Source organism: Leptosomus discolor, chromosome 4 (genome assembly GCF_034619465.1).
Source record: "Leptosomus discolor isolate bLepDis1 chromosome 4, bLepDis1.hap2, whole genome shotgun sequence".
NCBI classification, from domain to species: Eukaryota; Metazoa; Chordata; class Aves; order Leptosomiformes; family Leptosomidae; genus Leptosomus; species Leptosomus discolor.
Window position 1 is genome coordinate 83,323,995 of NC_141394.1, and position 18,794 is coordinate 83,342,788.

The following is an 18,794-nucleotide window of genomic DNA, read 5'->3' on the forward strand; positions in this document are numbered from 1 at the left end:
CTTCTCACCCTGGCCGGTCGCCACAGACGGTCCTTGAGGGGTCGGTGCCCGAGAGGCATCCCAGTGCAGGGGCGATGCTGGTCCCAGCCCTCTGCCACCCAGCAGAGCCCGAAGGGTCCCGACCTGCAGGGCCCGAGAGAAGTGACTTGCGGCGGGTGCTTTTCCGTCTCCCCCAGTTGCGCAGAACTCGCCAGATGCGGGAGTGCTGGTGTCACCCCCCGGGGCCACGGCCCCAGTACAGCTGCACTGGGACGCAGGGGCAGGTTTGCCAAGGGGGAGCCTCGACGCCCCCCACGCTGCTTTTGGCGACCTGCCCCCGACTCACCCCGGGGTGGGATGCGGCCCAGGGAGGGAGAATCGCACCAAGTACCAGGGTGGGGGGCAGTTGTACCAGCACAGCCCCACAGCTCCTGGGCCCCCAGCACTCTGCCAGCCCCCCAGCACCCTGCCCAGCGCCCCCCTCACCCCGCCAGCTCTGCTACAGCCTGGGCTCTGAATGGTTCAAGAGACAGAGGGGTTCATCTCTCATCTCTCGTGCGAGGAAACGCGCTGCAGAGCTGCACCCGGGATAAATCGATTTACCCTGATTAGCGAGGGTTGTTGGGCTGCTGCAGCGCTTTGCTGGGAGCCGAACAGCGAGGAAGTGGGGAGCGGGCTGCCCTGCAAGGTGACCCCCCTTGGAGCCCCCGGGCTGAGAGTGGGCTGCACGGGCCGTGTGGGGTGCCTGGGCTGCGCGGGGTGCAGGGGGTGTGTGGGCTGTATGGGCTGCACGGGGCGCACGGGACGTATAGGGTGTGTGGGTGAGGGCAGGGCTCCTTATGGAGCAGCACGAGCAAGAACCGGGGCCGTCCTCATCCTCCGACGGGCTCTTCGAAGAGGAAGACGAGGGGCAGGAGGAGCAGGTGGAAGAAGACGACGTTTGCCTGGCAGAGTCACAGGCCAGGGTGGCGCAGGCCGCTCGCCTCTGGTTCTTGCCGTGCAGCTCCGCTGTCCCTGCGTCCGTCCTGCAGAGCCGCCGAGCCGTGCAGCACCGGCGCTGCAGCGGGGAACCTGCCCGGGATGCGCCCAGGGGGTGTTGGGCACCTCCCTGGCACCCCCAGCCCCTGCCTGGGGGCAGCCCATGTCCCCACGGGACACTCATGGGACAGGGAGGAGGAGACACAGGGTCAGGCTGGCCCCGGGACCTCTCACCCAGCCCGTGCACCCAGGCGCTTAGCCACCGGCACCGCCGGGTGGATGTGGCGGTGCCGGGCGGTTTGGGCACAAGTCCTGTGGCCAGCCCGGCGGCTGCCAGAGCGTTTGCCTTGGCCACCAGCCCCGACCTCGGCTGCAGCCTTGGGGCAGCTCGGGGCAGCGGGCCAGGCAGGCGGCAGCGCTGGCACCGGCATCCCCGGGGCGCTGCGGGCCCCAGCATGGGAACACGGGGCTCAGGTGTTCCACCCCGAGGGAGAACCCCCCTTTTGGGACACCCCAGAGTGAGGGGTCCCGGGAGGGGGTTTCCCCACGCCTACGGAGAGCAGCAGGCTTTCCCAGGAGCACCAGTACCGGTGGTGCCACCGGCTCCAACGCCGGGTTGGTGGGTTTGGCCCCGCTGCTGCTCACCCTCCGGCTGCAGGGTGTCCCAGGGGGGGCCGTGCCAGCCGTCTGGTGGCACCCCTGCCCGGGGAGGCTACGGCGCCTTTAAGGCACGTCCCGCAGCGGGATCTGGCAGCTGCCGGTGCTGCGGCCTCGGCCGGCTTGACTGGGAGCCAAGCTGCATGGGGAAATTCATAACATCCCTGGAAGTGCTGAGCGGGGCTGAATCGGAGCCTGCCCGACCCGCGTGCCTTGGCCCCGGGGAGCCGGGAGCGGGGCCAGCCCAACTGGCCTCTCCTGCCCCCGGAACTCGGCGCTGAGCCCAGCACCCCGGGGCCTGGAGGGAGGGAGGGTGTGAAGAGGTGCCAGGTCTTTAGCAAACCTCGAAAGTCCCATCGCGCCGGGGCTGAGCCCCCCCTCCCGCGCCCTTCCCAGAGCCCTCGGCAGGATGCGGGCGATGCCTCAGCTCATACCAAACCCCTTCCCACCATCCAGCTCGGGCACGGAACAAAGCAGCGTCCTGCACGCCAAACCGCCGGGCCCCGCGCCAGCGCCAGCCCTGTCCCAGCCGCTCCCGGCCGCCGATGGGGAAGGAGCATCCCCAGGCCCTGCTGGGACAGGGGACCCCGTCCCGTGGGAACGTCCCTGGGGGATCCAAAGGACCGCAGCAGGCTCTGGGGCAGCCCTGTGGGGACCTGGTGGAGGGGACAGGGATGGGGGCAGGACCAGCGCCCCGAGGTGCCAGCTCCGCTCCCCTGCGCGCTCCGCAGAGCTGGCACCAAAGGGTGCCGGTGGCCCCAGCCCAGCCCGCTCCCTCCCACCCCCTCGGCTGGAGGCTGTAGAAAATCCCAATAAAAGGAGGAAAAGTCAAGCCGGGAAAGTCCTTTCGGGGTGGAAAATGAGCTCATGGGAGGCTGGCGGCAGCGCCGGCGGCAGCGTCGTGGCTTTTTGGAGGATCCTGCTCGGGGTGGGGGGGAGAGGCAGGACCCAGAGACCGTCTCCCTCGGTGGGATGGTGGCCCCTGGGCACCCAACCCGGACCCCCACCCTGGGTGCCCCACCGGGCTGCCGGCCCCTGCCCGCGCCTCCGTGTCCTTGCGGTGCTTCAGCCGGGGAGGTGCGGCAGGGAGGTGACCTGGGGCGGGGGTGGGGGGGGTGGGGGGTGTGACACCTCCAGGCGTCCAGGTGACATCTGCCGCGGTGCTGGCACAGCGTTTCGGCAGCGCCCGTGCCCGGTGCCCCGCTTCCCCCCCCCCCCCCCCCCCCCGGGGACACACCTGGGCTCTGGGCACCGCGGGCACCCCCTCCCCCGGGGGTCCCCCCGGGCAGAGCACCGGGCAGGGCATCGCCGCCGCGGCCGGAGCTGGGTCCCGCTGCTCGACGCCCGGGACTTGGCTGCGAGGCCGGGGCAGGCTCCGCTCCGCACCGGCGGCTCCCGGGGCCTCCCGGGTCCCCGGGCTCGGCCGGCGGCACGGCCGGCTGCAGCGCGGCGGGGGTGGCGGAGCCCCCGCGGCCCTCCGGGCCCCCCGCGGGGGAAAGGGCTGAGCCCCTCGGCCACGGCGGCGGGGGGCACGGCCCGGGAGCGGTCGGGGTCTCCTGGCAGCGGGGGGGCCGGGGAGCAGGATGGGACGGGGGGACCCCAGCCCAGCGCAGCCCTCGGTGCAGGGACGGTGGGCACCCGCTCCCCCGGCCGCAGCTCGACGCCCCGGCACGTGGCCGCACGTGGGGACGGAAGGACGGGGGGGTTCCCCCCGGGGGTGCTCAGCAGCCCCCTGCCCTGGGCAGCGACAGGGGGGCACGGCTGGGATCGGCCTGGGGTGCTGGGCGGCTGCTGCCGGGACAGGACAGTGCTGGGACAGCGGGGACACCGCGGGGTGCTGGGGGCGGTGGGGACACGGTGCCAGGACAGTGGGGACACTGTGGGGTGCCGGGGACAGTGGGGACACGGGACAGCAGGGACACTGAATGGTGCGGGGGGCAGGGGGGACCCGGTGCAAGGACGGTGGGGACAGGGTGCTGAGGACACTGGGGACACTGAATGGTGCTGCGGACAGTGGGGATATGGTGCTGGGGACAGTGGGGACATGGTGCAGCGGTGGTGAGGACACTGAATGGTGCTGGGGACAGTGGGGACATGGGGACAGTGGGGACACGGGGATAGCAAGGACACTGAATGGTGCGGGGGGCAGTGGGGACCCGGTGCAAGGACAGTGGGGACAGGGTGCTGAGGACAGTGGGGACACGGGGACAGTGGGGACACTGCAGGGAGCAAGGACAGCGTGGCCCCGGTGCCAGGACCGCCGGGTGGGGGGGCTGGACCCTGTGTCCCCCGTGGGAGGGGGCTCGGGGAGCACACGGGGGGACACCCACGGCTTCCCCCCCCACACCTCCGCGGACCCCCGGGCAGCCCGGCGGGACCCTGCCCGGGGCGGGGCCTACGGGTCCGGTGCCCCCCCCCCCCCCCACCGCGGGGGTCCCGGCGGGGCGGGGGCGGGGAGGGGCGGTGGGGGAGGGCCGGGCAGGCGGCGGCGGGCGGGCAGCGCCGGGGGCCGCTCCGCTCCGCTCCGCTCGGCCGCGGCCATGCCGGGGCTGCCCCTCGCCCTCCTGCTGCCGCTGCTGCTGCTGCTGCTGCCGCCCCCCGCCCGGGCGGCGCCCCCCGCCCGCCCCAGCGCCACGGCGATGGGCGCCACGGCCGTGAGCACCGCCGGTAGCGAGGCGGGGGCTGCCCCGGGCGGCACCGCCACCGCCGCCCCCACGAAAGGCAGCGGGGCGAGCAGCACCCCGGGGACCCCCCCGAGCCCCCCCCCGGGCGGCGCAGCCCCCTCCCGCCCCAGCCCCCCCCAGCGCGGGGGGCTCAAGGGGGGAGGGGCCGGGGCCGAAGGTAGGAGCTGGGGGGGGGGGGGGGCGAGCGCGGCCGAGGGAAGGGCTGTGTGTGTGCACAAGTGTGTGTGGGTGTGCACAAGTGTGTGTGGGTGTGCACAAGTGTGTGCTCGGCTCCGTGTGTGTGCACAGGGATGTGTGTGCACAAGTGTGCGTGTGTGTATACGTGTGTGTGTGTGCACGGCTCCGTGTGCTGGGCTGCGTGTGCACAAGTGTGTGTGGGTGTGCACAGCTCCATGTGCTGGGCTGCGTGTGCACAAGTGTGTGCTTGGCTTCGTGTGTGTGCACAGGGATGTGTGTGCATAAGTGTGCATGTGTGTATACGTGTGTGTGTGTGCATAAGTGTGTGTGTGTGCACGGCTCCGTGTGCAGGGCTGTGTGTGCACAAGTGTGTGCTCGGCTCCGTGTGTGTGCACAGGGATGTGTGTGCACAAGTGTGCATGTGTGTATACATGTGTGTGTGCGTAAGTGTGTGTGTGTGCATAAGTGTGTGTGTGTGCACGGCTCTGTGTGCAGGGCTGTGTGTGCACAAGTGTGTGTGTGCAGGGGTTTGTGTGTGCGGGGGGGTGTGTGCCCAGGGCTGTGTGTGCCCAGGGCTGTGTGTGCACAACTGTGCTCATGCAGCCGTGTGTGTGCACGGCTCTGTGCAGGCACGTCTCCGTGCGCAGGGCTGCGTGTGCACAACTGTGTGTGTTGGGTAGTGGCTTCAAGTGTGTGTGCACAGGGGTGCGTGTGCATCTGTGTTTTGCTGTGTGAGTGCATGTGCGTGTGCAAGTACGGACATGCGTGTGGTTTGTGTGTGTATCTGCATCAGCGCGCGCATGTGTGTGCGCGGTTTCCGTGTGTGCGGGACTTGCCTTTGTGTGTTTGTGCAGCGTGTGCTCATGTGCAGACATGCGTGTGCGTGCGTGTGCGTGCGTGTGCTGGGGGCCGTGCACGCCTCCCGGGCTGGGCTGCAGCCTGTGTAGGGTGAGGGGGTGCCCCGGGAGCGGTGGGGGGGTGCACGTGTGTGTGTGCCGGGGTGTGAGGACAGGGGGTGCCGGGGGTGCCAGCGCCGGGCCCCACCCCCCCGGGGTCGCTTTGCCCCTCTCCAGCCCCGGCGCCCACGAGGAAGCTGGTGCGGGTGAAGGTGGTGAGGAAGAAGGTGGTGAAGAAGAAGCCGAAGGCTCCGGCCAAGGACGCAGCTGCGCCGCAGGACCCTCGTACGTACGCGGGGGGGCCGGGGGGCTGCACGGGCACACACGCGTGTGCACACGCCTCCGCGCCGTGCACGCACACCGAGCCCGGCGTGAGCCGGGCTGCCCGCCCGCACGCCTCCACGCGTGCACACACACACGTGGGGAGCGGCCCCCGCCCTTGCCCCGCGCTCGGGGGGGCCGGGACGCAGCCCCCACCCGTGCCAGGCCCGTGCCGTCACACGCGCGCGGCCCCCACGCTGTCACACATGCACACGTCACCGGCAGCGCTGTGCACGCGCCCACGTGTGATGGCGCAGAAACACCCCTGCAGACCTTGCACACGCGTGTGCGGGCACCTGCCCGGCCTGCAGCGGGGATGGGGGCCGGGGCTCCCCCGCAGCCCCCGCTGTGCCCCCTGCCCCTCGGCGCGGCACGGAGCGGGGTGTGTGCGGCACGGAGCGGGGTCTGTCCTGGCTGCCCGCATGGCCGGGGGGCTGGAGCGCGGGGGTCTCGCCTGCCTGGTCACGCCTGGCCCCGCAGAGCCCGGAGCGGGGCTGGGGTGGGCGGCAGGCGGGGGGTGGGCACAGGCCGGGCTGCTTCGCCCCGCCGGGCGGGCACACGTCCTGCGGTATGGCACGGCACGGCACGGCACGGCACGGCACAGGCCCTGCCAGACATCACCCCATGGCCCTTGGAGAGGGGGCGACCGTGCCCGGGGGTCTCTGAGCGAGCCCGGCCCCCTCTGCTCTGCCCGCAGAGTGCCCCCCCCTGGGGCTGGAGTCCCTGCGGGTGCTGGACTCGCAGCTCCGCGCCTCCAGCGACAAGCGCTACGGCCTGGGCGCCCACCGCGGGCGCCTCAACATCCAGGTAGGACGCGCGGCGTCGGCACGGCACGTGGCACGTGCGCGGGGTGTGCGGTGTGCGCGGCGCACGGGTGGCAGGGGGGCTCCAGCGTGGACCCCTCCATCCCACCGGGTCCGTCTCCACCACCACGGCCCCTTGAAGGGTCCCGTTAAACCCGGGGCTCGGTGGTGCCCGTGCAGCTCGGAGCGCCGTCCCGGTGCCCGTGCCGGTGCCGTGGGGCAGGGGGTGCGCAGGCGGTGGGGACGTGCCCCAGGCAGGGCCCTGCGTCCCCCTCCCGCCCCTGACACCCCCCCCCTGCCCCGCAGTCGGGGCTCTACGACGGGGACTTCTACGATGGCGGCTGGTGCGCGGGGCAGGAGGACACGGCGCAGTGGCTGGAGGTGGATGCCCGCCGGCTCACCAACTTCACCGGCGTCATCACGCAGGGGCTCAACTCCATCTGGACGTAAGGCGCCGGGCAGCGCCGGCCCCGGGGGGGCTGGGTGGGGGGCCGGGACCCCGCTGACCCTCTCCCCCGCGCAGGTACGACTGGGTGACGTCCTACAAAGTCCAGGTCAGCAACGACACGCACACGTGGCAGCCGTGCCTCAACGGCACCGAAGAGGCGGTAGGTGCCCGTGGGGAGCAGCCGTGGGAGCGGGGACCCCTCGGCACCCCCAGCCCACACAGCTCCCCAAGCAGAGTGAGGGCACGGGGGGGTTAACCGTGCCGGGGGGGTTAACTGTGCCGGGGGGTTAACGGTGCCGGCTGACACTGGGCTGGGACCCAGCTCTTGTTGCCTTTGGCCTCGCCACCCTCGAACATCCTCCAGCGCTTCCCCCCGGCACCCGGCACAAAGGCGGCTTGTCCCGGCTGCCGCCCCGGTCCCTGCCAGGCCCCCCCGGTGCCCACGCGTGTGCGCGGCGCTGCGTGGCACGGCCGGCGGCGCCCGAAGGCGAACACGGCAGCCTGGTGCTCGGGTGCGCGAGTGCGAGCGCCGTGCACGCGGGGTCACGCGTGTGTGCGAGGCCGGAGGGGGCGTGCGAGCCACCCCGGTGTGTGCAGGGGGGCTGCCGGAGCTGGCCATGCTGCTCCCGCGGCTGGTCTGTTCACCAGCGCTTGGGTCCCTGTGCCAGGGCCCCGCTGGGGCGGGTTTGGGGGTCCCTGTGCCAGTGCTGGCAGGGGGGTGAGTTTGGGGGTCCCTGTGCCACTGCTGGCAGGGGGGGGATTTAGGGGTCCCTGTGCCAGCACTGGTCTGGGGTGAGTTTGGGGGTCCCTGTGCCAGTGCTGTGCTGGGGCGGGTTTGGGGGTCCCTGTGCCAGCGCTGTGTTGGGATGGGTTTAGGGGGTCCCTGTACCAGTGCTGGCGGGGGGCGGGGGAGTTTGGGGATCCCCGTGCCAGGACTGTGCCGAGGGTGGGTCTGGGGGTCCCTGTGCTCATTCCTGGGGACCCTCCGCTGTGGGTGCTGGGGTGGCGGGTTTGGGGGGGCAGAGCCGCGCGGGCGCCCCGGTTCCTGCGGCACCCTTGGGGCTCTGGTTCCTGGGCGGTGCCGGGCTGGGGGTCCCCGCAGCGTGAGCCGCTCCTCATGCGGGGCTGGAGGGGGGCCAGGGGAGGCCGGGCCGGCTGCGGCTGCGGCGCCTGTAACTCTTTGGGCCCCGGTGGGCAGCTCTGCTGCAGCCCCCGCAGCCCCTGCAGCCCCCTGCCCCCTCCCCCAGCCCGGCCCGGGGACCCACAGGGGCTGCGTCTGTGTCCCCCCAGGTCTTTCCCGGGAACAAGGACCCCGAGACGCCCGTGCTCAACCTGCTGCCCTCGCCGGTGGTGGCACGTTACCTGCGCATCAACCCCCAGAGCTGGTTCCCCAACGGCACCATCTGCCTGCGGGCAGAGGTCCTGGGCTGCCCGCTGCCCGGTGGGTGCCCGCTGCCCCTCGCCCACCGCCACCCGCGCTCCGATGGGGTCATCCCCGGGGTTGGGGTCCGGGCTGTTCCCACGTCCCGGGATCTCTGACCGTGTCCCCCCGCCTTGTCCCCGCAGACCCGAACAACATCTACGCCTGGCAGAGCCAGCCCCTGCCCACCGACAAGCTGGATTTCCGCCATCACAACTACAAAGAGATGAGAAAGGTGCCCTCCTTGCGGCCCCGGCGTGGGGCAGGGGGTCTCCACACCCCTGCGGGCGCACCCCGGCGTGGGGCAGGGGGTCTCCGTGTCCCCAGGCCGCTGACCCGGAGCGCTGTGCCCTCCCCAGCTGATGAAGCGGGTGAACGACGAGTGCCCTGACATCACCCGTGTCTACAGCATCGGGAAGAGCTACCTGGGCCTCAAGATGTACGTCATGGAGATCTCGGACAACCCCGGGCAGCACGAAGTGGGTACGTGCCCTGCGGCTCCGGGGCAGCGAGCGGGGGTGACGGCGGGGGCAACTGGGGACACCCAGGCTGGGTTGGGGTGGGGACGGGGGGGATAGGGACACCCAAGGTGGTGCAGGATGTGGATGGGATGGCTGGGGACACCCGGGATGTATCAGGGTGGGGACAGGGTGTCTGGGATGCCCAGGCTGGTACAGGATGGGCACAGGGTGTCTGGGGACACCCAGGATGGTGCAGGGCGGGGACAGGGTAGCCAGGGATGCCCAGGCTGGTACAGGATGGGGATGGGGTGTCTGGGGGCGCCCAGAATGGCGTGGGGCACAGAGGGACCGGGGCAGCCGGGACCCCCGCAGCCACCGGGCGCTGTGCCCGGCAGGCGAGCCAGAGTTCCGCTACGTGGCGGGGATGCACGGCAATGAGGTGCTGGGCCGGGAGCTGCTGCTCAACCTGATGGAGTACCTGTGCCGGGAGTTTCGGCTGGGCAACCCCCGCGTGGTGCAGCTGGTCACCGAGACCCGCATCCACCTCCTGCCCTCCATGAACCCCGACGGCTACGAGACCGCCTACAAGCTGGTAGGGTCGGGCTGCCCGGCCCCGGGGTGCTGAGCCCCGACACGCCACGGGGCCGTCCCAGTGCCGGTCGCCGGTGACCCCCGTCCCCTGGCAGGGCTCGGAGCTGTCGGGCTGGGCCATGGGCCGCTGGACCTACGAGGGCATCGACCTCAACCACAACTTCGCCGACCTCAACACGGCGCTGTGGGACGCCGAGGACAACGACCTGGTGCCCCACGAGTTCCCCAACCACTACATCCCCATCCCCGAGTACTACACCTTCGCCAACGCCACGGTGAGCCCAGCCCCCCCCCCCCCTAAACCCAGCCCTCCTCCCCCCCGCCCCCAGCGCGCCCGGGTGATGCCCACCCCTGGTCCAGGTCTCAGCCGTGAGTGCGGAGGAGGGGGCGCGGGGAACCTTTCTGCCGCTCTGGCGGGGGGTTCGTCGCGGGGACCCTCCGTGGCCCCCTCTGACACGGGGGGTGTCCGTCCCCCCCCCAGGTGGCCCCGGAGACGCGGGCGGTGATCGACTGGATGCAGCGGTACCCCTTCGTGCTGAGCGCCAACCTGCACGGGGGGGAGCTGGTGGTCACCTACCCCTTCGACATGACCCGCACCTACTGGAAGGCGCAGGAGCTGACCCCCACCGCCGACGACGGGGTCTTCCGCTGGCTGGCCACCGTCTACGCCACCTCCAACCTGGCCATGGCCAGCGAGGAGCGGCGCCTCTGCCACTACGACGACTTCACCCGCTTCGGCAACATCATCAACGGGGCCAACTGGCACACGGTGCCCGGCAGTGAGTGGGGGGGCTGCGGGGGGAGGTGGGGGGTGGCCGGGGACCCCCCCTTGACACACACACCCCCCCCCCTATCCCCGCCCCGTCCTGCGCAGGCATGAACGACTTCAGCTACCTGCACACCAACTGCTTCGAGATCACGGTGGAGCTCTCCTGCGACAAGTTCCCGCACGCCTCCGAGCTGCCGGCCGAGTGGGAGAACAACCGGGAGTCCCTGCTGCTCTACATGGAGCAGGTCGGGGGCGGGGAACCCCCCCGGGGGGCTCCGTGGGCCTTAGCGGGGGTGGGGGGGACGCGCGCACACTGCAGGGTCCCACGGGGTTTTGGTAGGGGCTGGGCGGATGGCGGCAGGAGACGGCTCGGGGTTCCCCAAGCGCCCCCGAGGCTCCGTGTCCCCCGCGGGTGTAGAGCGAGGGTTGTGTGTGCGCACGTGTGTGTATGTGTGTGTGTGCGCACACGCGTGTGCCCCCTGCACGCCCGCCCCGCTGACGCCCGCTCGGGCCGCGGTCGCCAGGTGCACCGCGGGATTAAGGGGGTGGTTCGGGACAGAGACACGGAGCAGGGGATCGCCAACGCCATCATCGCTGTGGACGGCATCAACCACGACATCCGGACGGGTACGGTGGGACGGGGATGGGGATGGGGATGGGAATGGGATTTGGGAATGGGAATGGGGATGGGGATGGAGATGGGATAGAGAGGGGGTGGGGATGGGATGGGGATGGAAATGGGGAGGGGATGGGGATGGAGATAGGGATGGGGAAGGGGATGGGGATGGAAATGGGGATGGGAATGGTAATGGGGAGGGGATGGGGATGGGATAGGGAGGGGTTGGGGATCGGGATGGGGATAGGGATAGGGAAGGGGATGGGATGGGGATGGGGATGGGGATGGGATAGGGAGGGGATGGGGATGGGATAGGGAGGGGATGGGGATGAGGATAGGGAGGCGATGGGGATGGGGATGGGGATAGGGATAGGGATAGGGATAGGGATAGGGATAGGGATAGGGATAGGGATAGGGATAGGGATAAGGATAGGGATAGGGAATGGGATGGGATAGGGATAGGGAAGGGGATGGGATGGGGATGAGGATAGGGAGGGGATGGGGATGGGGATGAGGATGGGGATGGAGATAGGGATAGGGAAGGGGATGGGATGGGGATGGGATAGGGAGGGATGGGGATGGGGACAGGAGTGGGACTGGGGATGGAGATGGGGATGCAAATAGGATTAGGCTGGGAATGGGGATGGGATTGGGGATGGGGATGAGGATGGGGATGGGGATGGAGATAAGGATAGGGAAGGGGATGGGATGGGGATGGGATAGGGAGGGATGGGGATGGGGACAGGAGTGGGACTGGGGATGGAGATGGGGATGCAAATAGGATTAGGCTGGGAATGGGGATGGGATTGGGGATGGGAATAGGAATGGAGGTGGGATGGGGATGGGAACGGGATGAGGACGTCCCTCCAGGGATGGGGTTGTTAACGGGGCTGGGGACAAGGGACGGGGCTGGGGATAGGTGTGTGGCAGCACCAGTGCCCCACGGGGCCCCTGACCCCCGCCCCGCTGCTGCAGCCTTCGACGGGGACTACTGGCGGCTGCTGAACCCGGGGGAGTACGAGGTGACGGCGCGGGCCGAGGGCTACGAGGCGGCCACGCAGCCGTGCCGCGTCTCCTACGAGAACGTGCCCACCCCCTGCAGCTTCCGCCTGGCCCCGCTGCGGCGGCAGCGGCTGCGGGGGCGGCTGCCCGGGGGAGCCCCCCTGCCCCCCGACCTGCTGCTGCGGCTGCGGCGCCAGCGCCTGCGACGCCTGCGTGCCCACCGCCGGGCGCCGTGACCGGGGGGCTGCCCCGGGGCCGCGGGCTCGGCGAGGGGGCCGGGGGCTGGAGCCCGTGCCAGCGGCGGGGCCGGGAAGGCGCGGGGGGCCCATGGAGGGCCGGATCCGGAGCGGGTGCTCCCGGCGTCGCCGCTGTGCGGGACGCCTCCCAGTAAAGTTGGCTCTGCTGCCGCTGGGTCTGCTGGTGGGCCTCTGGGGGGGGGGGGACGGGTCTGCCCTGGCCTGGCACAGGGGGTCGGCGGGGTGGGAGGGGGCCGATCCTGCCCCAGCCCAGGGGTCAGCGGGGTAGGAGGGGGGCGATCCTGCCCCAGCCCCCAGCCCAGGGGTCGGTGGGGATGGAACGGAGCCGATCCTGCCCCAGCCCGGGGGTCGGTGGGGATGGTATGGGGCCGATCCTGCCCCAGCCCGGGGGTCGGCGGGGTGGGAGGGGGGTGATCCTGCCCCAGCCCGGGGGTCGGTGGGGATGGGACGGGGCCGATCCTGCCCCAGCCCGGGGGTCGGTGGGGATGGGACGGGGCCGATCCTGCCCCAGCCCGGGGCCTCCATCGAGCCCCGCCCCCTCGCGGGACCCCGCCCATCATCTTGCCCCGCCCTTGCCCTGAACGTCAATGGCGCCTCCGCAGGAGGAGGCCCCGCCTCTGCGCCCTGGCCCCGCCCCCTTGCCCCGCCCCATCCTGCCCCCCCCCTCCCCAAGGTCAAGCCCACGTGAGCAGCTGTCCCGCGCGCTGGCGTCACCCCGTCTCCTCCGCGGGTCAGCCCCCCCACAGCCTATCGCTCGTCGCCTATTGGCTCGTAGCGGCGGGAGGGGCGTGTCCCCGGAAGGCGCGTTGGCCAATGGGCCGCGAGCCCCGTCAGCGTCAGGCGGGCGCTTTCGGCGGCGCGGGTGCGGGCGGAGGGCGCGGGGAGCGGGGGCGGGGCCGGGGGTGCGGGGGGGGGGGCACTGGGGGGGGTGGGGGGTGGGATCCGGGGGGGTGCTGGGAGCATGGAGGCACTGGGGGGGGGGGGGTCGGGGGGGGGGGTCCGGGGGGTTGCTGGGAGCATGGGGGAACTGGGGGGGTCCAGGGGTGCTGGGAGCATGGAGGCACTGGGGGGGGGGGGTGTCTGGGGGGGTGGTCCGGGGGGTTGCTGGGAGCATGGGGGCACTGGGGGGGGGGGGTCGGGGGGGGGATCCAGGGGGTTGCTGGGAGCATGGGGGCACTGGGGGGGGGGTGTCTGGGGGGGTGGTCCGGGGGGTTGCTGGGAGCATGGGGGCACTGGGGGGGGGGTGTCTGGGGGGGTGGTCCGGGGGGTTGCTGGGAGCATGGGGGCACTGGGGGGGGGGGGGTCGGGGGGAGGATCCAGGGGGTTGCTGGGAGCATGGGGGCACTGGGGGGGGGGTGTCTGGGGGGGTGGTCCGGGGGGTTGCTGGGAGCATGGGGGCACTGGGGGGGGGGGGGGTCGGGGGGGGGATCCGGGGGGTTGCTGGGAGCATGGGGGCACTGGGGGGGGGGGGGTCGGGGGGGGGATCCGGGGGGTTGCTGGGAGCATGGGGGAACTGGGGGGGTCCAGGGGTGCTGGGAGCATGGAGGCACTGGGGGGGGTGTGTCTAGGGTGGGGGGTCCGGGGGGTTGCTGGGAGCATGGGGGCACTGGGGGGGTCCGGGGGTGCTGGGAGCATGGGGATACTGGGGGGGGGGGGTGTGCGATGGGGAGTCAGCGAGGAGCAGGGAGGGTCCCGGGGGGGTCTGAGAGAGCCCACGGGGTGCGAGGAGGGTGGGCCTGTGGGGAGGGTGGTGGGGAGGGGTCCGCTGGGGGATGGAGGGGGCCAGGACAGGCCCCTGGGGTGCAAGGGGGAGCCTGGGGGGGGTCTGGGGTGCAGCCGCTTTCCTGGCCCCCCAGGCAGCGGGTGCTCCCCGTCCCCGCGCTGCCCCTTGCCCCAGCAGCATGGGGTGTGGGGGGGGCGACTGGAGGACACCCCCGCCGGGACTGAGCCCCCTCACCCCCGCCCCCCCCCCCCCTCCCCCCGCCATCCCCGCCGCAGCACGCACCATGGCGGAGTACCGGATCCGTCCGTACCGCGAGGAGGACGCGGAGGCGGCGCGCGAGGTCTTCGCCACCGGCATGAGCGAGTACGCGCCGGCGCTGTGCCAGCACGTGCTGCGGCAGCCCTGGGTGCTGCTGGCGCTGGGCTGCACCTTCTGCCTGCTCCTGGCCAGCGCCCGCTCCCTCCTGCTGCCCGTCCTGGCCCTCACCCTGCTCCTGGCGCTGGCCCGGCACCTCCTGGGCTGCGCCTGGAGCACCTACATCGACCGCTGCCTCGCCGACGACCTGCGGGACATCGGCGCCTCCTACGCCGAGAGCGCCGGCGCCCGGTTTTGGGTGGCGGAGGCGGACGAGAGGGTGGTGGGGACGGTGGGCGTGCGGCCGGCCGGCGACGGCGACACCGGGGAGCTGATGTTGAAGAGGATGTCGGTGCGGAAGGATTACCGGGGCCTGGGCATCGGCACGGCACTGGGCCGCGCGGCGCTGGCCTTCGCGCGGCAGCGCGGCTGCCGGGCCGTGGTGCTCAACACGCTGATGCTGCAGCACGAGGCTCGCGCCCTCTACGAGCGCCTGGGCTTCCGCCGGCACCGCCGGTACCTCCTGCCCACCGCCTACGGCCGCCTGGCCAACTGCACCGTCACCACCTACCGCTACGAGCTGCCCGGCACGCCCTGAGCCGCCGAGAGGGCAGGCGTCGGGCACCGGCACACGGGCACGGCCGGGCGTGCGCCCCGCCGGGGGGAGCCCGTGCCCGGAGCTCTGCCGCGCCGGCTGTGCCGTGGGCTGCTGCTCTTGACCGTGCCCACCGGACACGGGGTGCTGGGTACCCCCGCTCCCCCTCACGCCTCGCCACGGAGCCGTGCGGGCGTTGCTTCTCAGGGAGTGTGCTGCACGCCGGCACGGGGGGTAGGGACCCTCGTGCCACGCGCGGTGGGGGTCTGCGGGGCGCCGAGGGGGGGGTCCCCACCGCGCCGGGACGTGGAGGTGCCACGCTGCTCCCCGCCAAACCCTGCTGGAGAAGGGGTTCGGCCTCCCGGGAGGGGTTTCCCGGGGGGCGGCTGTGCCCTGCCTGGCCCTGACGCCTCCGTGGGTGCCCACGGGAGACCCCCGGCCGCGTCCCCCCCGCTCCGGCCGCCCTCCGGTGCCGGCGGGTCGGGCGCTGCCCCTGCGCGGGGTGGAGAAATAAAGGACCGTCCGCAGCGCTGGGCTGGGTCGTTCTTCCCGCGCTGGCCCAGGGTCCTGGGGTGGGCACCCCAGGGGGATGACGGGGGTCCCCGTCACCGCGACGACCCCCGCGTGGCATCCCCACGGGAAGGACTCAGCGTGGGGCTGGGGGGACGGCACCAAACTGGACCCCCGCGGCCACGACCCTCCAGCGTTGCCCCCTGTGCCAGCGAGGGTTCCCTGGTCAGGCGGCTGGTCCCAAAAGGGGAGCTCTGGGGGGTACAGCAGCCTGGACCCCCTCCTCAGCGTGGCTTCCCCCACCATGGGTGGGGGTCTCGTGCCGAAGCGTCTCCTCCATTTTGCCGACTCCTCCGTTCGGCGTCTCCTCCGTTTGGCGGGGATGGGGGTCCCGGGCAGTGGCGGGGGACGGGCACAGCCCGTCCCCCGCCACTGCCCGGGTCCCCCATCCCCCCACAGAAGCGACCCCCCCCCCCCCAATTCACCCACCCAAGGCCAAGCGTGACCCCATAACCTCGAGGCTCGGTTGATGGCAGCATCCCGGCATCGGCGGGGGCGGCACTTCCCTTTCGGCGCCTGCGCTCGCCGCGTTCCCCGGAGCCGCCGTCAGCCCGGGTAAGGCCAAACTGGGGGTGGCGGTACAGCCCGCCCCCCCCCCCCCCGCAAAAGCTGGGTGAGATTACCCACCCTACACCCCCCCCCCCCCGCCCCACAAACAGAGGGGTGCAGAGCGATGGGTTGAACGCAGCCGGCATCTTTCCGTGGCGGCGCTGGGAGACGCCGGCACAGGCCAGCGCCGCGGCTGCCAGGAGGCAAAGCCACCCCCGCCTTGTGCAGGGGGGGGGGGGGTTGGCAGATCCCCCCCCCGGGGACACCCCCCCCCCCTTCCATTTACCCAGAGGACCTGCAGGTTCCCAGTTGGAGCAGTAGCAGCAGGCTGGGGGGGAACTGGGAGTTTCCTAAGCAGGGGGTGCAGGGTACCGGTAATGGGGGGGGGGGGGGCACTGGGGCTGAGCTCCCCGTTAACCCCCAGTAACGAGGCCAGTGCAGGCCCCCGCGGCGTTTTCGGCAACTGGGGGTCCCCCCAAGCCGCTTCCCCAGGGCAGGGGGAGCCGTCCCCACTCGGGGTCCCAGAGTGGCTCAGCCCCCCCCCCCCCCCCCCCGCTCTGCAAACAGCGGCACAAGCCCACGGCACGTCCCGAGCAGCCCCCGGGGGGGTTTCCCTGCCCGTCACCCCCCGCCCCGTCCCCGTGTCCCTTTGCCCTGCATCCCCCACCCACGGCACAGGGGGGCAAAGGACAGGCACGCAGGCAGCTGCCCACCTCTGCCCTGGTTTCACTGTGCCGCGGCTCCTCAGGAGTGAGTACTGGGGTCCCGGGGGGCTCAAGGGGGGGGGGCAGGAACCCCCAGATCCCCCTCATCTTCCCTTCGTGCCCCCCACCCCCCCCACCCCAGGCCCTGCTCCCCCCCTCCTGGGCGTCCCAGCCCAAACCTGCTCCCTGCAGCCTGGGGTGGGTGGGATGAATCTCCAAGGGCCCATCAAGGGGGAGATGGGACCCCCCAACCCGTGTTGCCCCTGCCTTCGCGGGGACCCCCGTGTGGGACCCGGGTCCTGGCACAGCCGCTGCTCCAGCCCTGGGGGAAACTGGGATGAGATGGGTGATGCTCGGAGGGGTTCATGGGATCCCCAGGGGGAAAGAGGGGTGTGGGGAGAGGAGTGGGGCAGGGAGTCAGGGCAGGGGCCGGGGGGTGCGCGGATGCCCACCGCAGGCCAGGCTGGTGATGGTGATTTTTGGTGAGAAGAGGGCGATTGCGCCAGCGAGGCGACGCAGAGAGGCGGCTGGTGCCCAGACAGCGGGGGCTGACGGGGCTGCACGGTGCTCGGGCACCAATTCCTGCCCATTCGCCGGCTGCGCCGTCCTGGCGATGGGCTCCGGGTACACTCCGGGGGTCCCCACCCGAGGCGGCGCTGCCCTGACACCCCCACGCCGTGCCGCAGGTGCCCATGGCGTCCTACCGCATCCGGCAGTACCAGGACCGGGACTACGACGCCGTGCGGAGCCTGTTCGCCCGCGGCATCTTGGAGCACGCGCCGGCCGGCTACCGCTTCTTCCTGCACACGGCGTGGGCGCAGCTGGGGCTGCTGCTCCTCTTCATCGCCGTGCGGGCAGCGGCCGGCTACTGGGTGCTGGGGCTGGGAGCCGTGGCGCTGGCGCTGGTGGCCACCTGGTTCCTGGTCCGCTCCTTGAGCACCGCCTACGTGGAGCAGGCGCTGAGCACCGACCTCCGCGACATCGCCGCCAGCTACCTGCGGGCGCCCGACTCCTGCTTCTGGGTGGCGGAGGCCGGCGGGACCGTGGTGGGCATGGTGGCCGTGGCGCCGCCGCAGGATCCGGCGGAGCGAGGGGCGGCCCTGGAGCTGAAGCGCATGTCGGTCAGCAAGGACTACCGGGGCCGGGGCATCTCCAAAGCGCTCTGCGGGGAGGTGCTGCGCTTCGCCCGGGCGCGGGGCTACGGGGCGGTGGTCCTCTCCACCTCCATGGTGCAGGTGGCGGCCCAGCGGCTCTACGAGGGCCAGGGCTTTCGGAAGGTGGGCGCCGCCAGCCCCTCGCTGCTCGGCAGCTTCCTCTGCTTCCAGATCTTCCACTACCGCCGCGACCTGGCCGCTCGCTAGGCACGGCCGCCGCGCCCCAACCCCGGCGTGCGAGGCGCCGCCGCGGCACCCCTGACGCCGACCCCGGCGTGTGAGGTGCTGGTTGTGGCACACCGGACCCCGGCGTGCAAGGCGCCGCTGTGGCACCCCTGACACTGACCCCGGCACACGAGGCGCTGCCATGGCACCCCTGACGCCGACCCCGGCACACGAGGCGCTGGTGTGGCACACTGGACCCCGGCACACGAGGCGCCGCCATGGCACCCGCGTGCGGTGGGCGGAGGCTGCACCTGGCCGGGCAGCGGGGCCTCTCCTCGTTTTCTAGCGTCGAGAAATAAAGCGAGACGTGTTGGGGATCCCGCGTGGGGCACGTGTGTGGATACGTGTGTGAGCACACGCGTGGGCACGCCTGCGTGTCGCCTGCGGGGGGGGGGGGGGCGCGTGTGCGTGGGCCGCTGCGGGCACGGCCGTGTTTGTGTGGGCCACGTGTGTGTGCACACGCAAGTTCACGTATGTGCACGCGTCTGCCTGTTCCGCACGCCCACGTGCATGTGCGTGCACGCGTGTCCCCGCGTGCCAGCCCCGCCGTGTCACCGCGTGTGCCCGCACACGCCTGCCAGCCCCCCTCCCCACGGCCTCCCCGGGCAGGACGACCCCCGTGCTGGGCACAGGGCGGACCAGGGACCCCCGGGGTGCCGGGGGTGGGGGTGTCATCCAGGGATGGCGGCAGGGGACACCCCGGGGACAGAGGACCGCGGCGGCGGGCGCGAGGAGGCCGTGCCCTCACTCAAGATGGCGACAATGACCCCCCCCGACTCCCCCCCGTGCCCTTACTCAAGATGGCGGCGCCCATGCTGGCGTCGGGGCGGGGCGGAGCGGGGCGGGCGGAAGAGCGGGTAG

At 72.3% G+C, this 18,794-nt stretch overlaps 2 protein-coding genes across 2 annotated transcripts; both read left to right on the forward strand.

Annotated features, from left to right (window-relative positions):
- Positions 1 to 4,154: 4,154 nt before the first annotated feature.
- On the forward strand, positions 4,155 to 14,734 carry LOC147415743 (putative carboxypeptidase X1). Its single transcript, XM_086464881.1, has 14 exons — positions 4,155 to 4,455; positions 5,549 to 5,656; positions 6,390 to 6,499; positions 6,802 to 6,941; positions 7,019 to 7,103; positions 8,234 to 8,384; positions 8,510 to 8,598; positions 8,723 to 8,846; positions 9,220 to 9,416; positions 9,511 to 9,690; positions 9,897 to 10,194; positions 10,290 to 10,429; positions 10,709 to 10,811; positions 14,058 to 14,734. The coding sequence occupies exons 1-14, from the start codon at positions 4,155 to 4,157 to the stop codon at positions 14,732 to 14,734; spliced, it is 2,703 nt and encodes a 900-aa protein (XP_086321007.1).
- Positions 14,735 to 17,246: 2,512 nt separating this feature from the next.
- On the forward strand, positions 17,247 to 17,915 carry NAT8 (N-acetyltransferase 8 (putative)). The gene has a single exon (XM_086464882.1). It carries the CDS (start codon positions 17,247 to 17,249, stop codon positions 17,913 to 17,915), a length of 669 nt encoding a protein of 222 aa, XP_086321008.1.
- The last annotated feature ends 879 nt before the right edge of the window (positions 17,916 to 18,794 follow it).

What these genes read in the sequence shown, in the direction of transcription:
- NAT8 (XM_086464882.1), top strand. Translation starts at nt 17,247, where the DNA reads ATGGCGTCCTACCGCATCCGGCAGTACCAGGACCGGGACTACGACGCC.
- LOC147415743 (XM_086464881.1), top strand. Translation starts at nt 4,155, where the DNA reads ATGCCGGGGCTGCCCCTCGCCCTCCTGCTGCCGCTGCTGCTGCTGCTG. An exon ending in CCTGGGCTGCCCGCTGCCCG is followed by an intron (nt 8,385 to 8,509) that starts GTGGGTGCCCGC and finishes TTGTCCCCGCAG; the next exon opens with ACCCGAACAACATCTACGCC. An exon ending in TGCTGCTCTACATGGAGCAG is followed by an intron (nt 10,430 to 10,708) that starts GTCGGGGGCGGG and finishes CGCGGTCGCCAG; the next exon opens with GTGCACCGCGGGATTAAGGG.